At 43.9% G+C, this 21,660-nt stretch overlaps 1 protein-coding gene across 15 annotated transcripts in view; it reads left to right on the top strand.

The window, feature by feature from the left end:
• The window catches only part of LOC137350732 (leucine-rich repeat-containing protein 49), a 422,174-nt gene that overhangs the window by 110,408 nt on the left and 290,106 nt on the right, over positions 1–21,660 (top strand). For all 15 annotated transcript variants that reach the window (XR_010969477.1, XM_068015697.1, XM_068015702.1 and 12 more), the window contains one exon: positions 1,037–1,098. Coding sequence is in view for 14 of the 15 variants with exons in the window: in XM_068015697.1 (XP_067871798.1) it covers positions 1,037–1,098 (62 nt within the window). In the remaining variant the exon portion in view is untranslated. The remainder of the gene's footprint in view (positions 1–1,036; positions 1,099–21,660) is intronic.

Raw genomic sequence — 21,660 nt, forward strand, 5'->3', positions numbered from 1 at the left:
CTCAGGTAAATACCACAGGGCCTGATGGGCCACTCGGGTAAATACCACAGGGCCAGATAGGCCACTCAGGTAAATACCACAGGGCCTGATGGGCCACTCAGGTAAATACCACAGGGCCTGATGGGCCACTCGGGTAAATACCACAGGGCCAGATAGGCCACTCAGGTAAATACCACAGGGCCTGATGGGCCACTCGGGTAAATACCACAGGGCAGATGGGTTACTCGGGTAAATAGCACAGTGTCTGATAGGTGACTCGGGTAATTAACAGTGGGCCTCATGGCTTTTGTCCTGTATATGAAAAATATAATGCTCCTCTGGCATGAATGAATAATATATGGAAGTTAAAGTAGTTTCTGTAGTTTTTTTTCTGTACAGCCAATCTATAACAAGCAGTTTAACAGAGCGATCTGCTTGTGAGTGGAAGCTTTAAAAGCCAATCGATGGTGCTGCATAGTGATTACTCAGGACTCTCCTGCATCTGAAATAAAGTGGCAGCAGGTTGCTCCTCCTGTGACTTGGTGCAGAGAGACACAGAGAGAGAGAGACAGATACAGAGATACAGAGACACAGAGACAGAGAGAGAGACAGAGATACAGAGACACAGAGAGAGACAGAGACAGAGATACAGAGAGACAGAGACAGAGACAGAGATACAGAGACACAGAGATACAGAGACACACAGAGAGAGAGAGAGACAGAGAGAGACAGACAGACAGAGATACAGAGACACAGAGACAGAGAGAGAGAGCAAGAGAGACAGAGAGAGAGAGAGACAGACAGACAGAGACAGAGAGAGAAAGAGTCGCTGCATCCCATCCTTTCCCTGGCAAATAGATCAGCTCAACAGCCTGATTACATCTCTGCATTCTAGCATTCTCCTGCAATGCTCAGCCAGAAACAGGAGACACAGCTCCCTGTGAGCAAAAACCATTGACAAGACTGCAGTAAATGGAGCTGCAGGAACTCGTCCAAAGGCTGCTGGGATGTTGAGCACATTATTGCTGACGACTCCCTGTTCTTTTTTCCTTTCCAGAGAGATGCCGACACATTACCTCGTCTCCAAAGATTCTTCCTTAGCTTTAACAACATATCCAGGTAAGAGCTACTTTTTAAAAAAATAACTGGAAGCACTGGCAGCTCTCAAAGGCTTAAGTGCTCACTTTGTTAAAGTGCAGAACCCTTGCTTTTTAGTAGTTACAAAATATTTATCACAAACGTTTTGTATTTCATCGTGATGCATTTCAGGAATTAAGAAACATTATAGTTTCTAGGTTGATTGAGACAATATAGATTAAAGGTAATTACTTTTCTATTTGCTTGACTTTATTTCGGATTGTTACTCGCTCATATACTAAGCAGCAATTTTACTTGATGGTAAATTTAAGCCGGAGCATGTTCACTTCAGCCATTTGTCAGTAACTCAGTGAAGGGCATTCATAGACTAGGAATTGTGCAGCAATAACCAAATGCTTCAAATTTTGTTGCATAAATGCATTCTGTAGTACACACAGCTTTGAGCATTATTTACTATCTACTAAAACTTATTGCCTTTGCACAGTTTATACTCATTGACTATATTGTGCATCAGTTAGGCGTTTATCCATTTTTGTAACTCACAGGATGTGGCTAATAACGTACAGAATTTATTACTTATCATCACTGAGGGTGGATGTGAATACATTATAAAGCAGTGAACTGTTAACTGGAGCATCTTTGTGGGAAACAAAATTCTTTTTCTCTGAATGTTCTCATTAACCCAATTAAGTTTAATTATGTGCACTATTAATTTGCAATAGTGTGGCATCTGAGAGAGAGAGGGAGTTGGCCAGTGCAGAAGGAGGTACCCTCCACAAAGGATGTACAGGTCGAGACTCAGCTACCTGCAGATGTCCGAAAGGCAGTGTCAATGCAGACTCCGCCTCTCCAGGGAGTCTGTCACTGACCTGTGTGCTATGATGCATAATGAGCTGTGCCGCAGGAGACTGGTTGGGAATCAAATGCCAGTGGCCTTGAAGGTTACCGTGGTGCTAAACATCTATGCCAGATCATTCGAGAGATTCACAGGACACATGTGTAGAATCTTGTAATCCGTGGTATATTGGTGCATCAAGAAGGTCACCAATGCCCTTTCAGGACGGCTGGAGATTATGTGTGCTTCCACATGAATTCCCACTTGCAAGCAGAGGGCCATTGCCGGATTGGCAAGCAAAATCAAGGTGAACACAGAGATGTTTTATCAGTACATGAACAGTAAGAGGATAACAATGGAAGGAGTAGGGCCCATAAAAGACCAAAAAGGTAACCTATGTGTAGGGGCGGAAGATGTTGGTATGGTTCTTAATGAATACTTTGCATCTGTCTTCACAAAAAACGGGGACAATGCAGATATTGCACTGAAGTATTGGATGTGATAAACATAGGAAGAGGAAGTATTAATGGGATTAGCATTCTTGAAAATGGATAAATAACCAGGACCAGATGAAATGTAAAAGCAAAATACTGCGGATGCTGGAAATCTGAAACAAAAACAAGAAATGCTGGAATCACTCAGCAGGTCTGGCAGCATCTGTGGAAAGAGAAGCAGAGTTAACGTTCCGAAGAAGGGTCACTGACCCGAAACGTTAACTCTGCTTCTCTTTCCACAGATGCTGCCAGACCTGCTGAGTGATTCCAGCATTTCTTGTTCTTGTTCCAGATGAAATATAGCCCAGGCTGTTAAAAGCAGCCAGGGAGGAAATAGCAGAGGGTCTGTCCATCATTTTCCAGTCCTCACTGGATACAGGTGTGGTGCTGGAGGATTGGAGGACTACTAACGTTGTACCTTTGTTTAAAAAGGGAGCGAGGGATAGACTGAATAATTACAGACCAATCAGTGTAACCTCAGTTGTGGGCATATTATTGGAATCAATTCTGAGAAGCAGGATAAATTGTCACTTCGAAGGGCCAGGATTAATTAAGGTTAGTCAGCATGGAATTTTTAAGAGAAGACCTTGTCTGACTAACTTTATTGAATTTTTTGAAGAAGTGACAAAGAGGATAGATGAGGGTAGTGCAGTTGATGTGGTCTACATGGATTTTAGCAAGGCTTTTGACAAGGTTCCACATGGCAATCTGGTTAAAAAAATAAAAATCCAGGGAAATGTAGCAAGCTGGGTACAAAATTGGCTCAGTGGCAGGAAACAAAGGGTAATTGTTGATGGGTGTTTTTGCGACTGGAAGGCTGTCTCCAGTGACGTTCCGCAGGGCTCAGTACTAGGTCCCCTGCTTTTTGTGGTATAAACGATTTGGACGTAGGGGGCATGATCAAGAAGTTGTCAGACGACACAAAGATTGGCCGTGTGGTAGATAGCGAGGAGGATAGCTGTCGCCTGCAGGAAGATATCGATGGACTGGTCAGGTGGGCAGAAAAGAGGCAAATGGAATTTAACCCAGAGAAGTGTGAGGTGATGCATTTGGGGAGGTCAAACAAGGCAAAGGAATACACAAATAATGGGAATACTGAGAGTTGTAGAGGAAGTGAGGGACCTTGGAGTAAATGTCCACAGATCCCTGAAAGTAGCAGGACAGGTCCATCAGGTGGTTATGAAGACATATTGAATCCTTTCCTTTATTAGCTGAGGTATAGAATATAAGAGCAGGGAGGTTATGCTGGAACTGTATAACTCATTGGTCAGGCCACAACCTGAGTACTGTGTGCAGTTCTGGTCACCTCATTACAGAAAGGATGTAATTGCTCTCGAGAGGGTACAGAGGAGATTTATGAGGATGTTGCCAGGACTGGAGAAATGCAGCTACGAGGAAAGATTGGATAGGCTGGGGTTGTTCTCCTTGGAACAGAGAAGGCCAAGGGGAGATTTGATTGAGATGTACAAAATTGTGAGGGGCCTGGATAGAGTTGATGTGAAGGGCCTATTTACCTCAGGGCTGTAACCGGCAGGGCTACAGACTAAATGCTGGAAGGTGGGATTAGGCTGGGTGGCTCGTTTTTCGGCCGGTGCAGACACGATGGACCAAGTAGCCTCTTTTTGTGCCTTAAATTTATTCTACAATTCCATGATTTAGACAGGCGAAGTGATGGGCAAGAACATGGTAGGAAAAACAGAAATGTGGAGTATTTCTTAAATGGTGAGCGATTGGGAAGTGTTGATGTCCAAAGTGACCTGGGTGTCCTTGTTCATAAGTCACTGAAAGCTAGCATGCAGTTTCAGCAAGCAATTAGGAAGGCAAATGATGTGTTGGCCTTTATCGCAAGAGGATATGAGTTCAGGAGTAAAGAAGTCTTGTTGGAATTGTATGGAGCCTTGGTGAGATTGCACCTGGAATATTGTGTAAAGTTTTGGTCTTCTTGCCTAAGGAAGGATATACTTGCCATGGAGGGAGTGCAACGAAGGTTCACCAGAATGATCCCTGGGATGGTGGAATTGCCCTATGAGAAAAGATTGAAGGGACTGGGCCTGTATTCTCTAGAGTTTAGAAGAATGAGAGATGATCTTATTGAAGCATACAAAATTCTTACAGGACTTGACGGGGTAGATGCAGGAAGAATGTTTCCTCTGGCTGAGGCATCTAGAACCAGGGGGGACACACTCAGAATAAGAGGTTGACCATTTAGGATTAAGATGAGGAGGAATTTCTTTACTCAGAGCGTGTTGATTCTTTGGAATTCTCTACCCCAGCGGGGTGTGGAGGCTCAGTCATTGAGTATATTCAAGACAGAGCTTGATAGATTTCTAGATATTAAAGATATCAAGGGATGCGGGGATAGTGTGAGAAAGTGGCATTGAGATAGAAGATCAGCCATGGTCTCGTTGAATGGTGGAGCAGGCTCAAGGAGCTGAATGGCCTACTGCTGCTCCTATACCAATGTTCCGATGGCCAGTGTAATGATAGACAAATGCTCACCCGTGTAAACCCTGTCATTCTAAGTACACTTCTGAATTCTCTTACGTGATCTCCTACACGGGCTGCCCCGGCGCTGTCAGCTTAGGTGGAGGCTGCCTGCTGACCTTGGTGCCCACGGATGACTTTGGTGCTGCCCTCGGGATCCCTTGGGCCTGGAGAGCCGTGGCATGCTGTGGGCCTACTACACAGAAGCATTACCACCCTCTTTTGGCTGGGATGTTGGATGAACTGCGACACTGGCAGAGGGGCAGAGAAGCTGCTGCCCGTACCAGGAGCACCGAGAGGAGCCCCCAGCTGTAGGAGGCATACACTGCTCTTTTCCCTATCAAGGCAAATTTCTGCCTCACTGCTGACCCGAGAGGACAGAGGACCTGGTGGTGACTGAAGGTCCCCTGTCCCCCTCTTGCCTTGCCACAGCTGCCTTGCGCCCATTGTCAGGATGAGGTTATGGAGGTCTGCACAAATATCCAGCAAACATTGAGTGCTCTGCGGGGATGTGGTTCTACATCAGTTCCGCCAAGCTCTCAATGGAGGAGGCCTCTCGAGCACCAGTCAACAAAATGTCGAGGTCAAGGCTTGAATGGACTCTTGCATCAACTGTGCTTCAGCATGCATACCCTCTGGCATCTCTGCCAGATGTTGTCACACCTCTCACTGCAGCTCCAGCATTTCCCTTGTTGCTGCCGAAACCAGAGGCACGTCATGAGCCTGAGGTTCAGAATGGGCCTGGTCACCCATAGTCCTCCGACTGTCAGAGTCCTGAGCTGTCACTGCCGCCGTCAGCTGCTTGGGCGCATGTGTGCTGTGCTCACCAGATTGTGTGCCCAGATGTAAACTCGCGTGCAAACCCACCAAGGTGCATGTATCTGTGTTGGTGGAGGGTAGAGGTTTATGAGGTGTCAGTAGACCCTGTGAGGCTCCATTCTCCCCCTCAGAGGTGGCAGCATTCGCAGCACATTCAACTGGTCTCCGATTTGGCACAGCTTGACCTGCATGACAGAACAAAGACATGTAAAGGTCACGGTTGCCCTCCCTCCATAGTGCAGACCCCTGTGTGCACTAGATGCTTGATGAGCAGCATGGCTCCATTGTTGCACATACAGCATTATGCCCCATATAGACCTTACTTACTGCCTTGTGAGGGTGCCCCTATCTCTCCGTCCGCAATGCTCCGTCCATTCTGCAGTCTAGCCAACTCCATGGCCTCCTCTTCCGTTGGAAAATAGGAAATTATTTTTTGACATATAAAACCAAAAATCTCACAGGCTATTGTGGAAAATATGGCAGAAAGCAAGATTAAATTGTCAGGGTATGATTACCCTCTGATGTTCTGAGTCTGAACCACATGTCCGGTGGAAGAATGAAGTGGATATATGGACACTGGTTACATCTCTACCAAAGAGGAAACAAGGTATGGCCTTGGCATTGTCACTTGCTACCTAAAATAAATTCAGAAGTAAAGTGTTTAGTGAACACTTTGGATACTGATGAAGGGTTGGATCTTCTGTTAGAATTCTTGATGAAATTTACAAGAAAGATGACTTATTGTATGCCTATAAGGCATTTTGTATTTGAATGCACGTAGCATTCGAAACAAAACAGATGAACTGAGAACGCAAATAGAAATGAATAAGAATGATCTGATAGCCAATACAGAGACATGGCTGCAGGATGACATAGATTGGGACCTGAATATTGAAGGATACATGACATTTAGGAAGGACAGGAAGCTAGGAAAAGGTGGAGGGGTAGCTCTGTTAATTAATGATGGTATTAGCGCAATAGACAGGGATGACCTAAGTTCAGGAGACCAGGATGTAGAAGCAGTTTGGGTCTAAATGAGAAATCATAAAGGCAAGAATTCACTTGTGGGAGTGGTGCACAGGCCACCTAACATTACCCACACTGTAGCACGGGGTATAAAGGAAGAAATAATGGCAGCTTGTCAGAAAGGTACAGCGTTAATTATGGGGGATTTTAACCTGCATATAGACTGGAAAAATTAGGTAGCCGAGATGAGGAGTACATAGAATGTTTTCGGGATAATTTCTTGGAACAATACGTTCTGAAGCCAACCAGAGAGCAGGCTATACTAGACCTGGTATTGTGCAACGTGATGGGATTAATTAATGACCTCATAGTTATGGCGTCCCTAGGTAACAGCGATCATAATATGATTGAATTTTACATTCAGTTTGAAGGAGAGAAGAGTGGGTCCAAGACTAGTATTTTCAACTTAAATCAGGGCAATTATGAGGGCATGAAAGCAGAGCTAGCTAAAGTGAACTGGCAAATCAGATTAAGGGATAGTTTAATAGAGATGAAGTGGCAGACATTTGAGGGGATATTTCAGAATACACGGAATAGATATATTTCAGTGAAAAAGAAAAATTCCAAGGGTGGGACCCGCCATCCGTGGTTAACTAAAACAGTTAAAGATAGTATCGAACTTAAAGAGAAAGCCTATAATTGCACAAAGATGGGAGGCAGGTCAGAAGATTGGACAGAATATAAAAACAGCAAAGAATGACTAAAAGATTGATAAGGAAGGTACAATTAGAGTACGAGAGAAAGCTAGCGAGAAATATAATGACCCCAGATAGTGAGAGTTTCTATAGATATTTAAAAAAGAAAAGAGTTAACAAAGTGAGCGTTGGTCCTATAGAAAGTGAGTCTGGGGAATTAGTAATGGATAATAAGGAGATGGCAGATGAATTGAACAGGTATCTTGCATTGGTCTTCACTATTGAGGATACAAGTAACATCCCAGTATTAGCTGTAAGTCAGGAAATGGAAGGGAAGGAGGAACTCAGGAAAATTACAATCACCAGGGAAGTGGTACTGAATAAATTGTTGAGCTGCAGGCTGCCAAGTTCCCGAGTCCTGATGGACTTCATCCTAGGGTGTTAAAAGAAGTGGCTAGTGAGATAGTTGATGCTTTAGTTTTAATTTTCCAAAATTCCCTAGATTCGGGGAAGATTGGCTAGCTAACAGGAAACAAACAGTAGGCATAAATGGGTCATTTTCTGCTTGGTGATGTAATGAATAGCATGCCACAGAGATCTATGCTGGGGCCTCAACTTTTTACAATTTATATAAATGACTTAGATGAAGGGACTGAAGATGTGGTTGCTAAATCTGCTGATGATACAAAGATAGGTAGGAACATAACATATGAAGAGGACGTAAGGGGGCTACAAAGGGATATAGATAGGTTAAGTGAGTGGGCAAAGACCTGGCAAATGGGGTATACTGTGGGAAAGTGTAAAATTGTCCACTTTGGCAGGAAGAATAAAAAAGCATATTATCTAAATAGTGAGAGATTGCAGAGCTCTGAGAATGCAGAGGGATCTGGGTGTTCTAGTGCATGAATCACAAAAGGTTAATATGCAGGTACAGCACGTAATTAGGAAAGCTAATAGAATGTTATCGTTTATCGTGAGGGGAATTGAATACAAAAGTAGGGAGGTTATGCTTCAGCTATACAGAAAGTATATATATGGGAACATTGGGTGAATAGAGGTTGGGCTAAGCTGTAACTGAGCTGCCTGCTATCACAAGGCTCACACATGAAAGATTATCATTTGGGCAAAGCACTGGAGAGTAACCACTCACTGCCTGTTGAACAATACCTAATGAAGGGAATAAGCACCTTCAGGAAAAGTGGGGACAAATTGGAAACAACAAAATAAAACTATTGCCAGCCACTCGTTTCCTCATTAGTATTTTCAAATCAAGTAAACTGACAGTAAGCAAGGTTCTTTGCTCTGTGAATGTATATTTCTGTCTATATTTCTGTTCAGTGTGCGTCTGTGCACCTCCTTCCTTCACAAATGCAAACCATAGATGTCACTGGTAGCTGTTTCACCTGAGACAGGAGAAAATTGGGCTAAAGATAAAGCAGTAGCAAGACTTTCTCTGATCCAATTAAATTGAACTTTATGCTTTGTATTTTCTACACAGCTTTTTATACACTGGGCAAGAGCCAAACCTCTTGCTGTTGGAATCCAGGAGACCTTGAACAAGATTCTCCGAATGAAGAACATAAGAAGTAGGAACAGGCGGAGGCTATTTGGCCCCTTGAACCTGCTCTGCCGTTCAATAAGATCATGGCTGATCTGATTGTGGCCTTAACTCCACTTTTCTGCCTACCATTCCCCCCACCCCCGCTGTAACCCTGGACTCCCATGTAGATCAAAAACCTGTCTAACTCAAGGCTTGAAAATATCCAATGACCCAGCCTCCACTGCTCTCTGGGGAAGAGAATTCCAAAGATTAATGACCCTCAGAGAAAAAATTCTTGCTCATTTCCATCTTAAAGGAGTAACCCCTTATTTTGAAACTGTGCCCCCGAGCCAATGATTCCCCCATGAGGCAGAACATTCTCTCAGTAGCTACCCTGTCAAGCCTCCTCAGAATATTAGATGTTTCAATAAGATCACCTCTCACTCTTCTAAATTCCAATGTGTATAGGCCCAACCTTTCCTCATAAGAAAACCCTTCATCCCAGGAATCAGCCTAGTGAACCTTCTTTTAACTGCTTCCAATGCAAGTATATCTCTCCTGAAGTAAGGAGTCTAAAACTATACGTAGCACTCTAGGTGCAGTCTTACCAGTGCCCAACTTTTATACTCCATCCCCCTTGCAATAAAAGCTAACATTATATTTATCTTCCTAATTACTTGCTGTACCTGCATGCTAGGTTTTTTGTGATTCATGTACAAGGGCGGCACAGTGGCGCAGTGGTTAGCACCGCAGCCTCACAGCTCAAGCGACCCGGGTTCAATTCTGGGTACTGCCTGTGTGGAGTTTGCAAGTTCTCCCTGTGTCTGCGTGGGTTTCCTCCGGGTGCTCCGGTTTCCTCCCACATGCCAAAGACTTGCGGGTTGATAGGTAAATTGGCCATTATAAATTGCCCCTAGTATAGGTAGGTGGTAGGGAAATATATAGGGACAGGTGGGGATGTGGTAGGAATATGGGATTAGTGTAGGATTAGTATAAATGGGTGGGTGATGGTCGGCACAGACTCGGTGGGCCGAAGGGCCTGTTTCAGTGCTGTATCTCTAAACTAAACTAAACTAAAAGGACACCCAGATCCCTTTGTATTGCAGCATTCTGCAATTTTTTTCCTTTAACCACTTGCTTTTCTATTCCTCCTGCCAAAGTGGACAATCTCACATTTTTTCACATTATACTACATCTGCCAAATTTTTCCCCACTCAGCTAATCTATTTATATTTCTTTGCAGACACCTTGTGTTCTCCTCACAACTTGCTTTCCTACCTATCTTTGTATTGTCCGCAAATTTGGCTACAATACACTGGGTCCCTTTTGCCAAGTCATTAACATATGACCATAAATAGTTGAAGCCCCAGCACTGATCCCTGCGGTACTCCACTCGTTACAGTTTGCCAACCTGAAAATGCCCCATTTATCCTGACTTTCTATTTCCTGTTAGTTAGCCAATCCTCTATCTATGCTAACAACATAAGTTCTTATCTTATGTAGTAACCTTTAATGTGGCAGCTTATTGAATGCCTTTTGGAAATCCAAATACACTACATCTACTGGTTCCCCTTTATTCACCCTGCTTGTTACATCTCCAAAGAACTCTAATAAGTTTGTCAAACACGATTTATCTTTCATAAAACCATGTTTACTCTGCCTTATTACATTATGATTTTCCAAATGTCCTACTACTATTTTCTTAATAACATCTCCAGCATTTTCCCAATGACAGACGTTAGGCTAACTGGCCTACAGTTTCTTGCTTTCTGTCTCCCTCCTTTCTTGAATAAAGATGTTACATTTGCAGAATCTAGGGAATTTTGGAAGTTTATAACCAATGCATCCATTAGCTCTGCAGCTACTTCTTTCAAGATCTTAGGATGCAGGCCATCACGTCCAGGGGACTTGTCAGCCTTTAGTCCCATTAGTTTTCTCACTACTTTTTCTCTAATGATAGTGATTGTTTTCGGTACCTCACTCCCTTTTACCTCTTGATTTTCTACTATAATTGGGATGCTTTTTGTGTCTTCTACCTTGAAGACGTATACAAAATACATGTTCAAAGTTTCTGCCATTTCCTTGTTTCACATTATTAATTCCCCAGTCTTCTCTAAGGGACCAACGCTTACTTTAGCTACTCTCTTTTTTATATATTTGTAGAAGCTTTTACTATTTGTTTTTATATTTCTTGCCAATTTACTCTCATACTCTAATTTCTCTTTTTTGTTTAGCCATCCTTTACTGGTTTCTAAAATTTTCCCAATCTTTTGGCCTGCCGCTAATCTTATCAGCATTGTACCCCCTTTCTTTCAGTTTGATACCATCCTTTACTTCCTTAGTTAGCTGTGGTTGGCGCATTCTTCTCATAGAGTCTTTCTTTCTCAATGGAATATATCTTGGTTGAGAATTATATCTCCTTAAATGTCTGTCAGTGCTTCTCTACATTTTTACCTCTTAACCTATTTTCCCAGTCTACTTTAGCCAACTCTTGCTTCATATCCTTGTAATTGCCTGTATTTAAGTTTAAGACACTAGTTTCAGACTCAAACTTCTCACCCTCAAACTGAATGTGAAATTCTTTCATGTTATGATCACTCTTGCCTAGAGGATCCTTTGAGGTCATTAATTAATCCTGTTTCATTACACATGTCCAGGTCTAAAATAGCTTGCTCCCTGGTTGGTTCCAGAACATATTGTACTAAGAAACTGTTCCAAATGCACTATGAATTCATCCTCCAGACTCCCTTTGCCAATTTGATTCGTCCAATCTATATGTAGATGAAAATCACAGAGTTTCTCATGAAAGAAAAAGAAAGCAGCACCCTCTACCACAGACACATATTTGTTATAAATTGATTTTATTCTCTTAGTGCCTTTTGTTTCTCTTATGAAACTTAATCATACAGAGAATTTTTAAAATAACGCACTTTTGGGGAAGTTTCATCATAGGGACATCAAGGGTTCAAAGAAAGCAGTTAAATAAAATTCTGCTAAATGTACTGGAATTATGTGATCTGGGATTAACTGAGGAAGAACTATTGGCTCATTTAGATCACAACACATTTTCTTTTACCTATAGGGAATATGGAGAGATTCAAGTCTGAATTAAAGAAAGATCTTGCATTTATATAGCGCCTTTCATGGCCTCAGGATGTTCCAAAACACTTTGCAGCCAATGAAGTGTAACGTCGTTGTAATATAGGAAACAAATCAGCCAATTTGCACACAAGATCCCAGAAACAGCAACAAAGTAATATCCAGATGATCTATTTTTGTGGTGTTGGTCAAGTGATAAATTTTGCCCAGGTGCTGGGAAGAATGCCCCTGCTTTTCTTTGAATAGGGTCATAGGATCTTCTACATCCACCTGAGGGGGCAGATAGGGATTTGATTTAACATCTCATCCGAAAGACAGCACCTGTGACAGGACAGCACTCCCTCAGCACTGTACTGCAGTGTCAGCCGATATTATGTACTCAAGTATTTAGAGTGGGCCTTGAACCCACAACCTTCTGATTCAGAAGCAAGTGAGCTAACACTTAGCCAAGGTTGACTCAAAAGCTGCCAGTGCATTGTTTTGGAGCAATGTAATTTTACATTTGGAAAAGGCACCCAATGTATATCAATGCATCTTTCCTCTCCAAGAAGCTTGTCTCTAATGATAGTATACTTTCCAGCTACTGATATCATCCCACGAGTGCAAAGCCCTTCCTAATTATTTTCAATTACATTGTCAGTCTGCAAGCTGGAAGCAAACTTAATCTCCTATTCTGCCCCAATGCCATGGACAGCTCCTGTTTCAGAATAGCCCCTCTCCTACACTAGTGTGGCATTTCTCCTTTTTCGACAGAAGCACCTTTGAGTGAAATTGCCAGCTTGTGCAACATTAGAGGCAGTTTTATGCTGTGAGCCCATGCCCAATAAGAACTTGATTAAAACTGCAAAAATGTGTTTTATATTAAGCCATCAGATTCACCACAATGTCCCTGAATGGTGCATCAGACTCTTGGAGCTACATGGCCTACTCCTGTTCCTAGATGGTCTGTGCTGGATTTAAAACCAGCTCCCAAAGTTTAAAAGGACAGCATCTAATCTACTGCACCAACCAGAAACCCCAGGATTTGTTCCTATACATTTTCATTCCCCCTCCCCATCTCTTTCTGGGGTACTTTTCAATGTGCACCATGCATTCATTTACGACCTCACCCAAGTGCCCTTCATTTGTGTGTGAGCCAAAACAGTAACAACCTATCTGAGGGAGAGGGTACTTTCGGGCTATTTTTACAGCTCTCTATTCTATTAAACCCATTCACTAAAACACTTTTAAACCTATGAAGGTTAGGACAACATTAAAGAAGAAGCTGTACAGGTTTGCTTTCTGATGCTTCTAGGACAGCTGATGCCACACTCCAGTCGAACTGAATGATTGTCTCAGAGGTAGACGATTAGGATGACTGCTATTTTATTTATAAATTGCACGTTGTAATACTGTATCCCCTGTAATACTCTGTGCAGAGTATTTCTTAAATGGTAAGAGATTAGAAAGTGTCCTTGTCAATAAGTCACTGAAAGCTAACATGCAAGTGCAGCAAGCAATTAAAAAGGCTAATGGTATGTCAGCCTTTATCACAAGAGGATTTGAGTACAGGGGTAGTGAAGTCATGCTTCAGTTGTATAGAACCTTGGTTAGACCACATCTGGGGTACGGTGCAGTTTTGGTCCCCTTACGTTAGGAAGGATATTATTGCCATAGAGGAGTGCAACGAAGGTTCACTAGTCACGTTCCCGGGATGGTGGGACTGTCCTATGAAGAGAGATTGGGGAAACTGGGCCTGTATTCTCTTAAGTTTTGAAGAATGAGAGGTGATCTCATTGAAATCTACAAAATACTTAAAGAGATAGACAGGGTAGATGCAGGTAAGATGTTTCCCCTAGTTGGAGAGACTAGAACTAGGGGACACAATTTCCAAATAAGGGGGAAGCCACTTAGGACCGAGATGAAGAGAAATTTCTTTATTCAGAGGGTTGTGAGTCTTTGGAATTCTCTACCCAAGAGGGCTGTGGAAGCTCAGTCATTGAGTATGTTTAAGGATTGACAGATTTCTACATACAAATGACATAAGGGGATATGGGGATAGTGTGGGAAAAAGGCATTGAAGTGGATGATCAGCCATGATCGTATTGAATGGTCCTGTTCCTTTGTTCCTACATTGTGAGTTCCTTCTTTCATTTGACAGCTTGGTGTACATTTCATTTCCTTCATTAAAAACACACCAGTCTTTACGCAGCCTCTTCTTTATAGCAAGCAGAGAAATATTGGATGAAGTCCTGGCTTCATTTTTTTTATTGATTAAAAGCTACAGTCAGCCAAAGGTCAGGTGGTTTTTATTGGACAAAAACAGCTTTTATTACACTGAATTTACGCTCTAGTCTGGCTTTTAATTTACCTGTCGCTGCAGAGAGGGAGAGGAAGTAAAGCAAGACTGAATGCAGCAAAAATAGGGGTAGAAATATGTAGCGAATTTAGTTTGAGACAGTATTTCCTCCATTTAATTCTCTAAATACTTGTGTTATCACTTGTATGGTAGAAAACTATGGGGATAATTTTATCTTCACCCACCTGATGGAAACCAGGAGGGTGGACAGTTAAAATCAGCCAGGTTACTTACTCAATAGAAAGGCACCAGGATCCCACTGTTCTGAATCTGAACCTATTCTGAGCAGGCAGCAAGGACTGGCAGGGGCCTTCATATGTGCATGTCTGGTGCTGATGATGTCACCAGCAGGAATGGGCACCAACATATTGCACCACAGACATTTGACAAAATTCATGGACATGGGTGCAATGAATCTGTATCTAAAGTGTATAGCCAACCTAATACCATCAAAACACAGTCCAACATAAAACATATTTCTCCCTATTTAATGAGATACATGGCATTGTTTTTTCTTACACAAATAGTCAATGCCTGCCTGCACACTTGATGAGCGATGCAGCGAATTCAGAGAGATGTCCATCTGTCAGGAGTGATCTTAATTTCATTCTTTTTCTCTCTCTCCCCATCCCTCTCCCTCTCTCCTCTGTTTCCATCCCTCCCCTCTGTTTCCCTCCCTCCCCTCTGTTTCCCCTTCTCTTACTCCCCTTTGTGACCCCCCCTCTCCCTTCTGTGTCTCCCTCTTGCTCCCTCCTCTATCCTTTGTCCCCCTCTCTCCCCAACTCTCCCCCTCCTCTCTCTTTAGCCGGTCTCCCCCGATCCCTTTCCTCCCTCTCCCCCCTCTCTCTTATACCCCCCTCTCACTCCGCCCCCCTGCTGCCCCCCCAGTGCACCAGGAGCAGAAACACATTGCCACTCGACACCAGCCTTGCACTCTAATAGACACCAGGGTGTTTGGAGAGCTGAGAAAGTCGACTGTCTGCCTAAAAAAAAAGCCTGCTGTGACTCAAAGCAGTCTTGCCTTTCCAGTTCTATCATTTGTTCCTGTGTGCTATCCTATCTATTCAGACACGGGAAGCGAGCTGCTGATTGACAGCTCCGGTCTTCTCAGCGAGTCCCACCTCCCCCGCGTTCTGCGAGCACCGACCCCTGCCCTGCTCCTAATGGTCAGTGCCCCCTGATTTACGGCTCCAGTCACACAGCGAGTCCCGCTTCCCCCATGCTCTGATTGGTTTGCCTTTGCGCAGACATCCGTCCATTCGCGCTTTTGATTGGCGGGCCGGATACTAGCTCAATGCCCCGATGACCCAATCTTTTGTAATTACTTTGGCTCCTAATAATGATAAATGTCTTGCTCCAAGCCTTTAAATTTGTGTTTTAAAACTCAGTATGGGCCAGGCCTCCCACAGTCCTCCAATTGTCAGTGGCCTTAACTGTCACAGCCTCCATCGGCTGCTTGGGCGTGTCTGTGGTGAACACAACAGCTTGTGACCCTGAATCTCATAGCGAATCCATACCCACCGACATAAGATTATCTGCGCTGGTGGAGGGTGCAGGGGAACGATGTGACACTGCATTCCCCTCAGGAGGTGGCCAGCTGGCCCATGGTCTCTCATAGTCTTCTAGCCTCAGCTTGACCTTGACCTGCATGCCTGAACATAAACATGTAAGGGTTAAGGGCTTCCCATCTCCTTATTTCAACCATGCTTGCTGTGGAGCTCTGTGTCCAATGTTGGTCACATGGGCACTAAGTACTCTGTGTGCCAGATACACCCTTGTGCACTCACAATAGTTGACTCGCTTGGGTTGGCACCCCCGTGTCACCATTAGCGATTGCGCAGCCACCCTGGTGGCTTGCCAACTCCAAGGCCGTCAGGGTGAGGATGTGGAGGTACAGGACCCTTCCGCTGGTCTTGGCCCTCTCTTTCATGTTGTGCACCATCTTTTCCTGGACGCACATAAAGGAAGACAGTTGTGTTGCACACTGAGATGAGCACAACACCTAGCCCGATGTGAGCCCAGCAGCCCATGACGAGGGCACACAGATACCATCTACCTATGGCCACTCTCAAGGGACATGTCAGGAGTCAGCATAGACAGATGGGTGTCTCTCACGGAGATGTAGCCATGCCTCTGACAGGATATGCTCCTGCTTCACCCCCTTGCCACTGACTGAGTGGTCACTCCCATGGCATCAAGCCAAACCTCTCATGTTAGCACATACAAGCCCCAAAGGGAAAACATGGTATGCAGTACTCACCTTGGCAGACCAAATGATGTCACTGATGTGCGTTTGACACTGGATCCAGGTTTGGTGGGGGGGGGGGGGGGTGGTGGTGGTGGGGGGTGGCGGTGACAAACTCTGGAAAGCTGGGTCATGGAAGGATAATGCTGGAGCCTATCCTTACTCAGTTTCAAATTTATTCTGCAGAGTAAAAGGATTACAAACGTGTAGCTCCTCACTCAAACCCTCCACCAGTCTCAATATGTGTCTGCTTATAAGTGCTCAAGTAAAACTCCAATTAAAACCCTCCACCTGCACATAATCAAACAACTGATACACCATTAACAGATTACCTTCTTTTATAATACAACATTAATTGCTCAAACATTTCAAAATAAATTCCATATTGTGCACAAATTAATATGCTCAAAGAACATTTCAAAATAAATCAAAATGAATTCCATATTGGGTACAAAGTATTATATTGTGAGATGCCCCTCCTCTAGCATCCCTAACAGTTTCTTTGTACTCGCATTTCTTTTTGTGAAACAATCGGATAGTTGATGACCTGAATCTACCCATTTAAGTTTGGAGATTTCCTTTCTCTCTGCATTTGTTTCAGAGAGGTGCTGGCATAGTGGTAATGCCACTGGACTAGTAATCCAGAGCCCAGGCAAATGCTCTAGGGACATGAATTCGAACCTTAGAATTAAAAGCTGGTCTAATGGTGGCCATGAAACCACTGTCGATTATTGTAAACACCTATCTGGTTCACTAATGTCCTTTAGGGAAGGAAATCTGCTGTCCTTACCTGGTCTGGCCTACGTGTGACTCGAGACCCACAGCAATGTGGTTGACTCTTTAAAAAATGCCCTCTGAATTGGCCGAGCAAGCCATTCAGTTCAAGGACAATTAGGGATGAGCAATAAATGCTGGTTTAGCCAGCGACACTCACATCCCACAAACGAATAAAAAAATTCCAGCAAGGTCTTTTCTCACTCACTTTTTGTTGAGTTTACACTGCCCCACAAAGAACGGGAACATGTTGGCCCTGAACTCTCACTATTTCCTTTTTGATGACTCCCACTGGTCTGATGTAGACTCTCCTACAAGTAGCTGCTCCCAGTCCACTTTGGCCAGATCCAGTTTTATCATATTGAAATCGGCCTCCCCCCAATTCAGTAGCTTTATTTCTGGTCCATCTTTGTCCTTTTCCATAACTAGCTTAAATCTTAGAGTTATGGTCACTGTCTCAGAAATGCCAGTTCTACCGCTTGTCCGGCTTCATGCCCTAAGATTAGGTCCATTACCACCCCTTCTCTGTAGGACTTTTTACATGCTGGTTCAAAAAGCTTTCCTGGATGCACTTTAAGAATTCCGCCCCCTTTAAGCCTTTTGCACGAAGACTATCCCAGTTAATATTGGGGGAAGTTGAAATCCCCTACTATTATTACACCTCTCTGAGATTTACCTACATATCTGCTCCTCTGTCTCTCCCTGACTGTTTGCAGGCCTGTAGTACACTCCCAAAGTAATTGCCCCCTTTTTGTTTTCACCCATATGGCCTCATTTGAGGAACCTTCGAAGATATCATCCCTCCTTACTGCAGTAATTGACTCCTTGATCAACAGTGCAATGCCACTTCCTCTTTTACACCCCCCCAGTCACGCTTGAAGATTCTATACCCTGGAATATTGAGCTGCCAGTCCTGCCCTTCCCTCAACCCTGTCTCTGTGATAGCAATAATATCATATTCCCATGCGTTAACCGACACCTTCAATTCATCTGCCTGACTTGTAAGACTCCTTGCATTAAAATAGATGCAAATCCAGCCTTGCATTTTTCGCTTGTGCCTTAACGGGTCTGTATTTGCTCTGCCTTCCAGACTGACTTAGTTTCTCTTCTATACTTAGCTGTGAATCACCCACTACTGTACCTCCACTCTGTATCCCATCCCCCTGCCAAATTACTTCAACCCCCCCCAACAGCATTAGCAAACCCCCCTGCAAGGATGTTGATCCCGTTCTTGTACAGGTCCCACCTTTGCCAGAAACAGACCCAGTGATCCAGGAAACTAAAGCCCTCCCTCCTGCACCATCTCTTCAGCTATGCATTCATCTGCTCTATCCTCTGATTCCTATACTCACGAGCGCATGGCACCAGGAGTAATCCAGAGATTACAACCTTTGAGGTGTTGCTTTTTAATCTTCTACCTAGCTCCCTAAATTCTTGTTGCAGGACCTCATGCCTCTTTCTGCCTATGTCCTTGGTACCAATGTGAACCACGACCTTTGACTATTCACTGTCCTTCAGAATGTCCTGCAGCTGCTCCGTGACATCCTTGACCCTAGCACCAAGGAGGCAACATACCATCCTGGAGTCACGTTTGCGGCCACAGAAATGCCTATCTGTACCCCTTGCGATAGAATCCCCTATCACTATATATCACTATAAAAGCAGGGAGGTTATGATGGAGCTGTATAAAACGCTGGTTAGACCACAGCTGGAGTACTGTGTACAGTTCTGGACACCACACCATAGGAAGGATGTGATTGCACTGGAGAGGGTGCAGAGGAAATTCACCAGGATGTTGCCTGGGCTGGAGCATTTCAGTTATGAAGACAGACTGCTTAGGCTGGGGTTGTTTTCTCTGGAGTGGAGATGGCTGAGGGGTGACCTGATTGAGGTATATAAAATTATGAGGGGCATTGATAGGATAGATAGGAAGAAACTTTTTCCCTTAGCGGAGAGGTCAATAACTAGGGGGCATAGATTTAAGGTAAGGGACAGGAGGTTTAGAGGGAAGTTGAGGAAGAATTTTTTCACCCAGATGGTGGTTGGAATCTGGAACACACTGCCTGAAGGGGTGTTAGAGGCAGGAACACTCATGACATTCAAGAAGTATTTAGATGAGCACTTGAAACCCCAGAGCATACAAGGCTACGGGCCAAGTGCTGGGAAATGGGATTAGTTAGGACGGGTGCTTGATGGTCAGGGATCCGTGCTGGGACCACTGTTGTTTGTGATATACATAAATGATTTGGAGGAAAGTATAGGTGGTCTGATTAGCAAGTTTGCAGACGACACTAAGATTGGTGGAGTAGCAGATAGTGAAGGGGACTGTCAGAGTAAACAACTTCATATTTTCCTACTTTATACTCTATCTGCCAGATTTGTGCCCATTCACTCAACCTATCTATATCAGTCTGCAACCTCCTTATGTCCTCCTCACAACATACTTTCCTACCTATCTGTGTCATCTGCAAATTTAGCAACCATGCCATCGTTCCCCTCATCTAAGTCTTTGATATAAATTGTAAAAAGTTGAGGCCCCAGCACAGACCCCTGCGGGACTCCACTTGTCACATCCTGCCAATCAGAAAAGGACCCATTTATGCATACTCTCTGTTTTCTGCCTGCCAGCCAATCTTCTATCCATGCAAATATGTTACATCCTACACCATGAGCTCCTACTTCACGCAATATCCTTTTATATGGCACCTTGTCAAATGCTTTCTGGAAATCCAAGTATAGTATGTCAATGGGCTCCCCTTTATCCACGGCACATGCTACTCCTTCAAAGAACTCCAATAAATTGGTTAAACATGATTTCCCTTTCACAAAGAACATAAGAACAAGGCAATTCAGCCCCTCCAGCCTGCCCCGCCATTCAATACGATCATGGCTGATCTCATCTCAGCCTCAATGTCACTTTCCTGCCCGTTCTCCATAACCCTTCAACCCATTACTAATTAAAAATCTGTCCATCTCCTCAAATTTACTCAATGTCCCGGCATCCACCGCACTCTGGGGCAGTGAATTCCACATACTCACGACCCTTTGAGAGAAGTCATTTCTCCTCAACTCCATTTTAACTCTGCTACCCCTTATCCTAAAACTATGACCTTTTGTTCGAGATTGCCCCACCAGAGGAAACATCCTCTCTATGTCTACTTTGTCAATGCCCTTAATCATCTTATATACCTCATCGAGATCTCCTCTCATTCTTCTAAACTCTGGAGAGTAAAGGCTGAAACTGCTCAATTTCTATTCATAAGACAAACCCCTCATCCCTGGAATCAATCTAGTGAACCTCCTCTGAACTGCCTCCAATGCAACTACATCCCCCCTCAAGTAAGGGAACCAAAACTGTACGCAATTAGATTAGATTAGAGATACAGCACTGAAACAGGCCCTTCGGCCCACCGAGTCTGTGCCGAACATCAACCACCCATTTATACTAATCCTACACTAATCCCATATTCCTACCAAACATCCCCACCTGCCCCTATATTTCCCTACCACCTACCTATACTAGTGACAATTTATAATGGCCAATTTACCTATCAACCTGCAAGTCTTTTGGCTTGTGGGAGGAAACCGGAGCACCCGGAGAAAACCCACGCAGACACAGGGAGAACTTGCAAACTCCACACAGGCAGTACCCAGAATTGAACCCGGGCCCCTGGAGCTGTGAGGCTGCAGTGCTAACCACTGCGCCACTGTGCCGCCCCAGGTGCGCACACTCCAGGTGCGGTCTCACTAATGCCTTGGTCATTTGCAGCAACATTTCCCGACTTTTATACTCTATTCCTTTAGCAATAAATGCTAAAATTCCATTTGCCTTCCACACCTGCATACTAGCTTTCTGCGATTCATACACTGAAACATTCTGAAGTTTCTGTCCGTTTAGATAATTTGCCTTTCTATTCTTCCAACCAAAGTGGATAACCTCACACTTATCCACGTTAAACTCCATCTGCCATATTTTGGCCCATTCACCTAATCTATCCATATCCATTTGTAAATTTCTTATTTCTTTATTGCAACTTACTATCCCACCTATTTTAGTGTCATCTGCAAATTTGGCTATAGTACCTTCTATCCCTGCATCCAAGTCATTAATATAGATTGTAAATAGTTGGGGCCCGAGGACCGAACCCTGTGGCACCCCACTAGTTACATCTTGGCAACCAGAAAAAGACCCATTTATCCCGACTCTGTTTTCTGTTGGTTAGCCAATCCTCTATCCAAGCTAATAAATTGCCCCTCACCCCATGTGATCTTACCTTGTGTATTAACCTTTTAT

This window comes from Heterodontus francisci, chromosome 35 (genome assembly GCF_036365525.1).
Source record: "Heterodontus francisci isolate sHetFra1 chromosome 35, sHetFra1.hap1, whole genome shotgun sequence".
NCBI lineage: Eukaryota > Metazoa > Chordata > Chondrichthyes > Heterodontiformes > Heterodontidae > Heterodontus > Heterodontus francisci.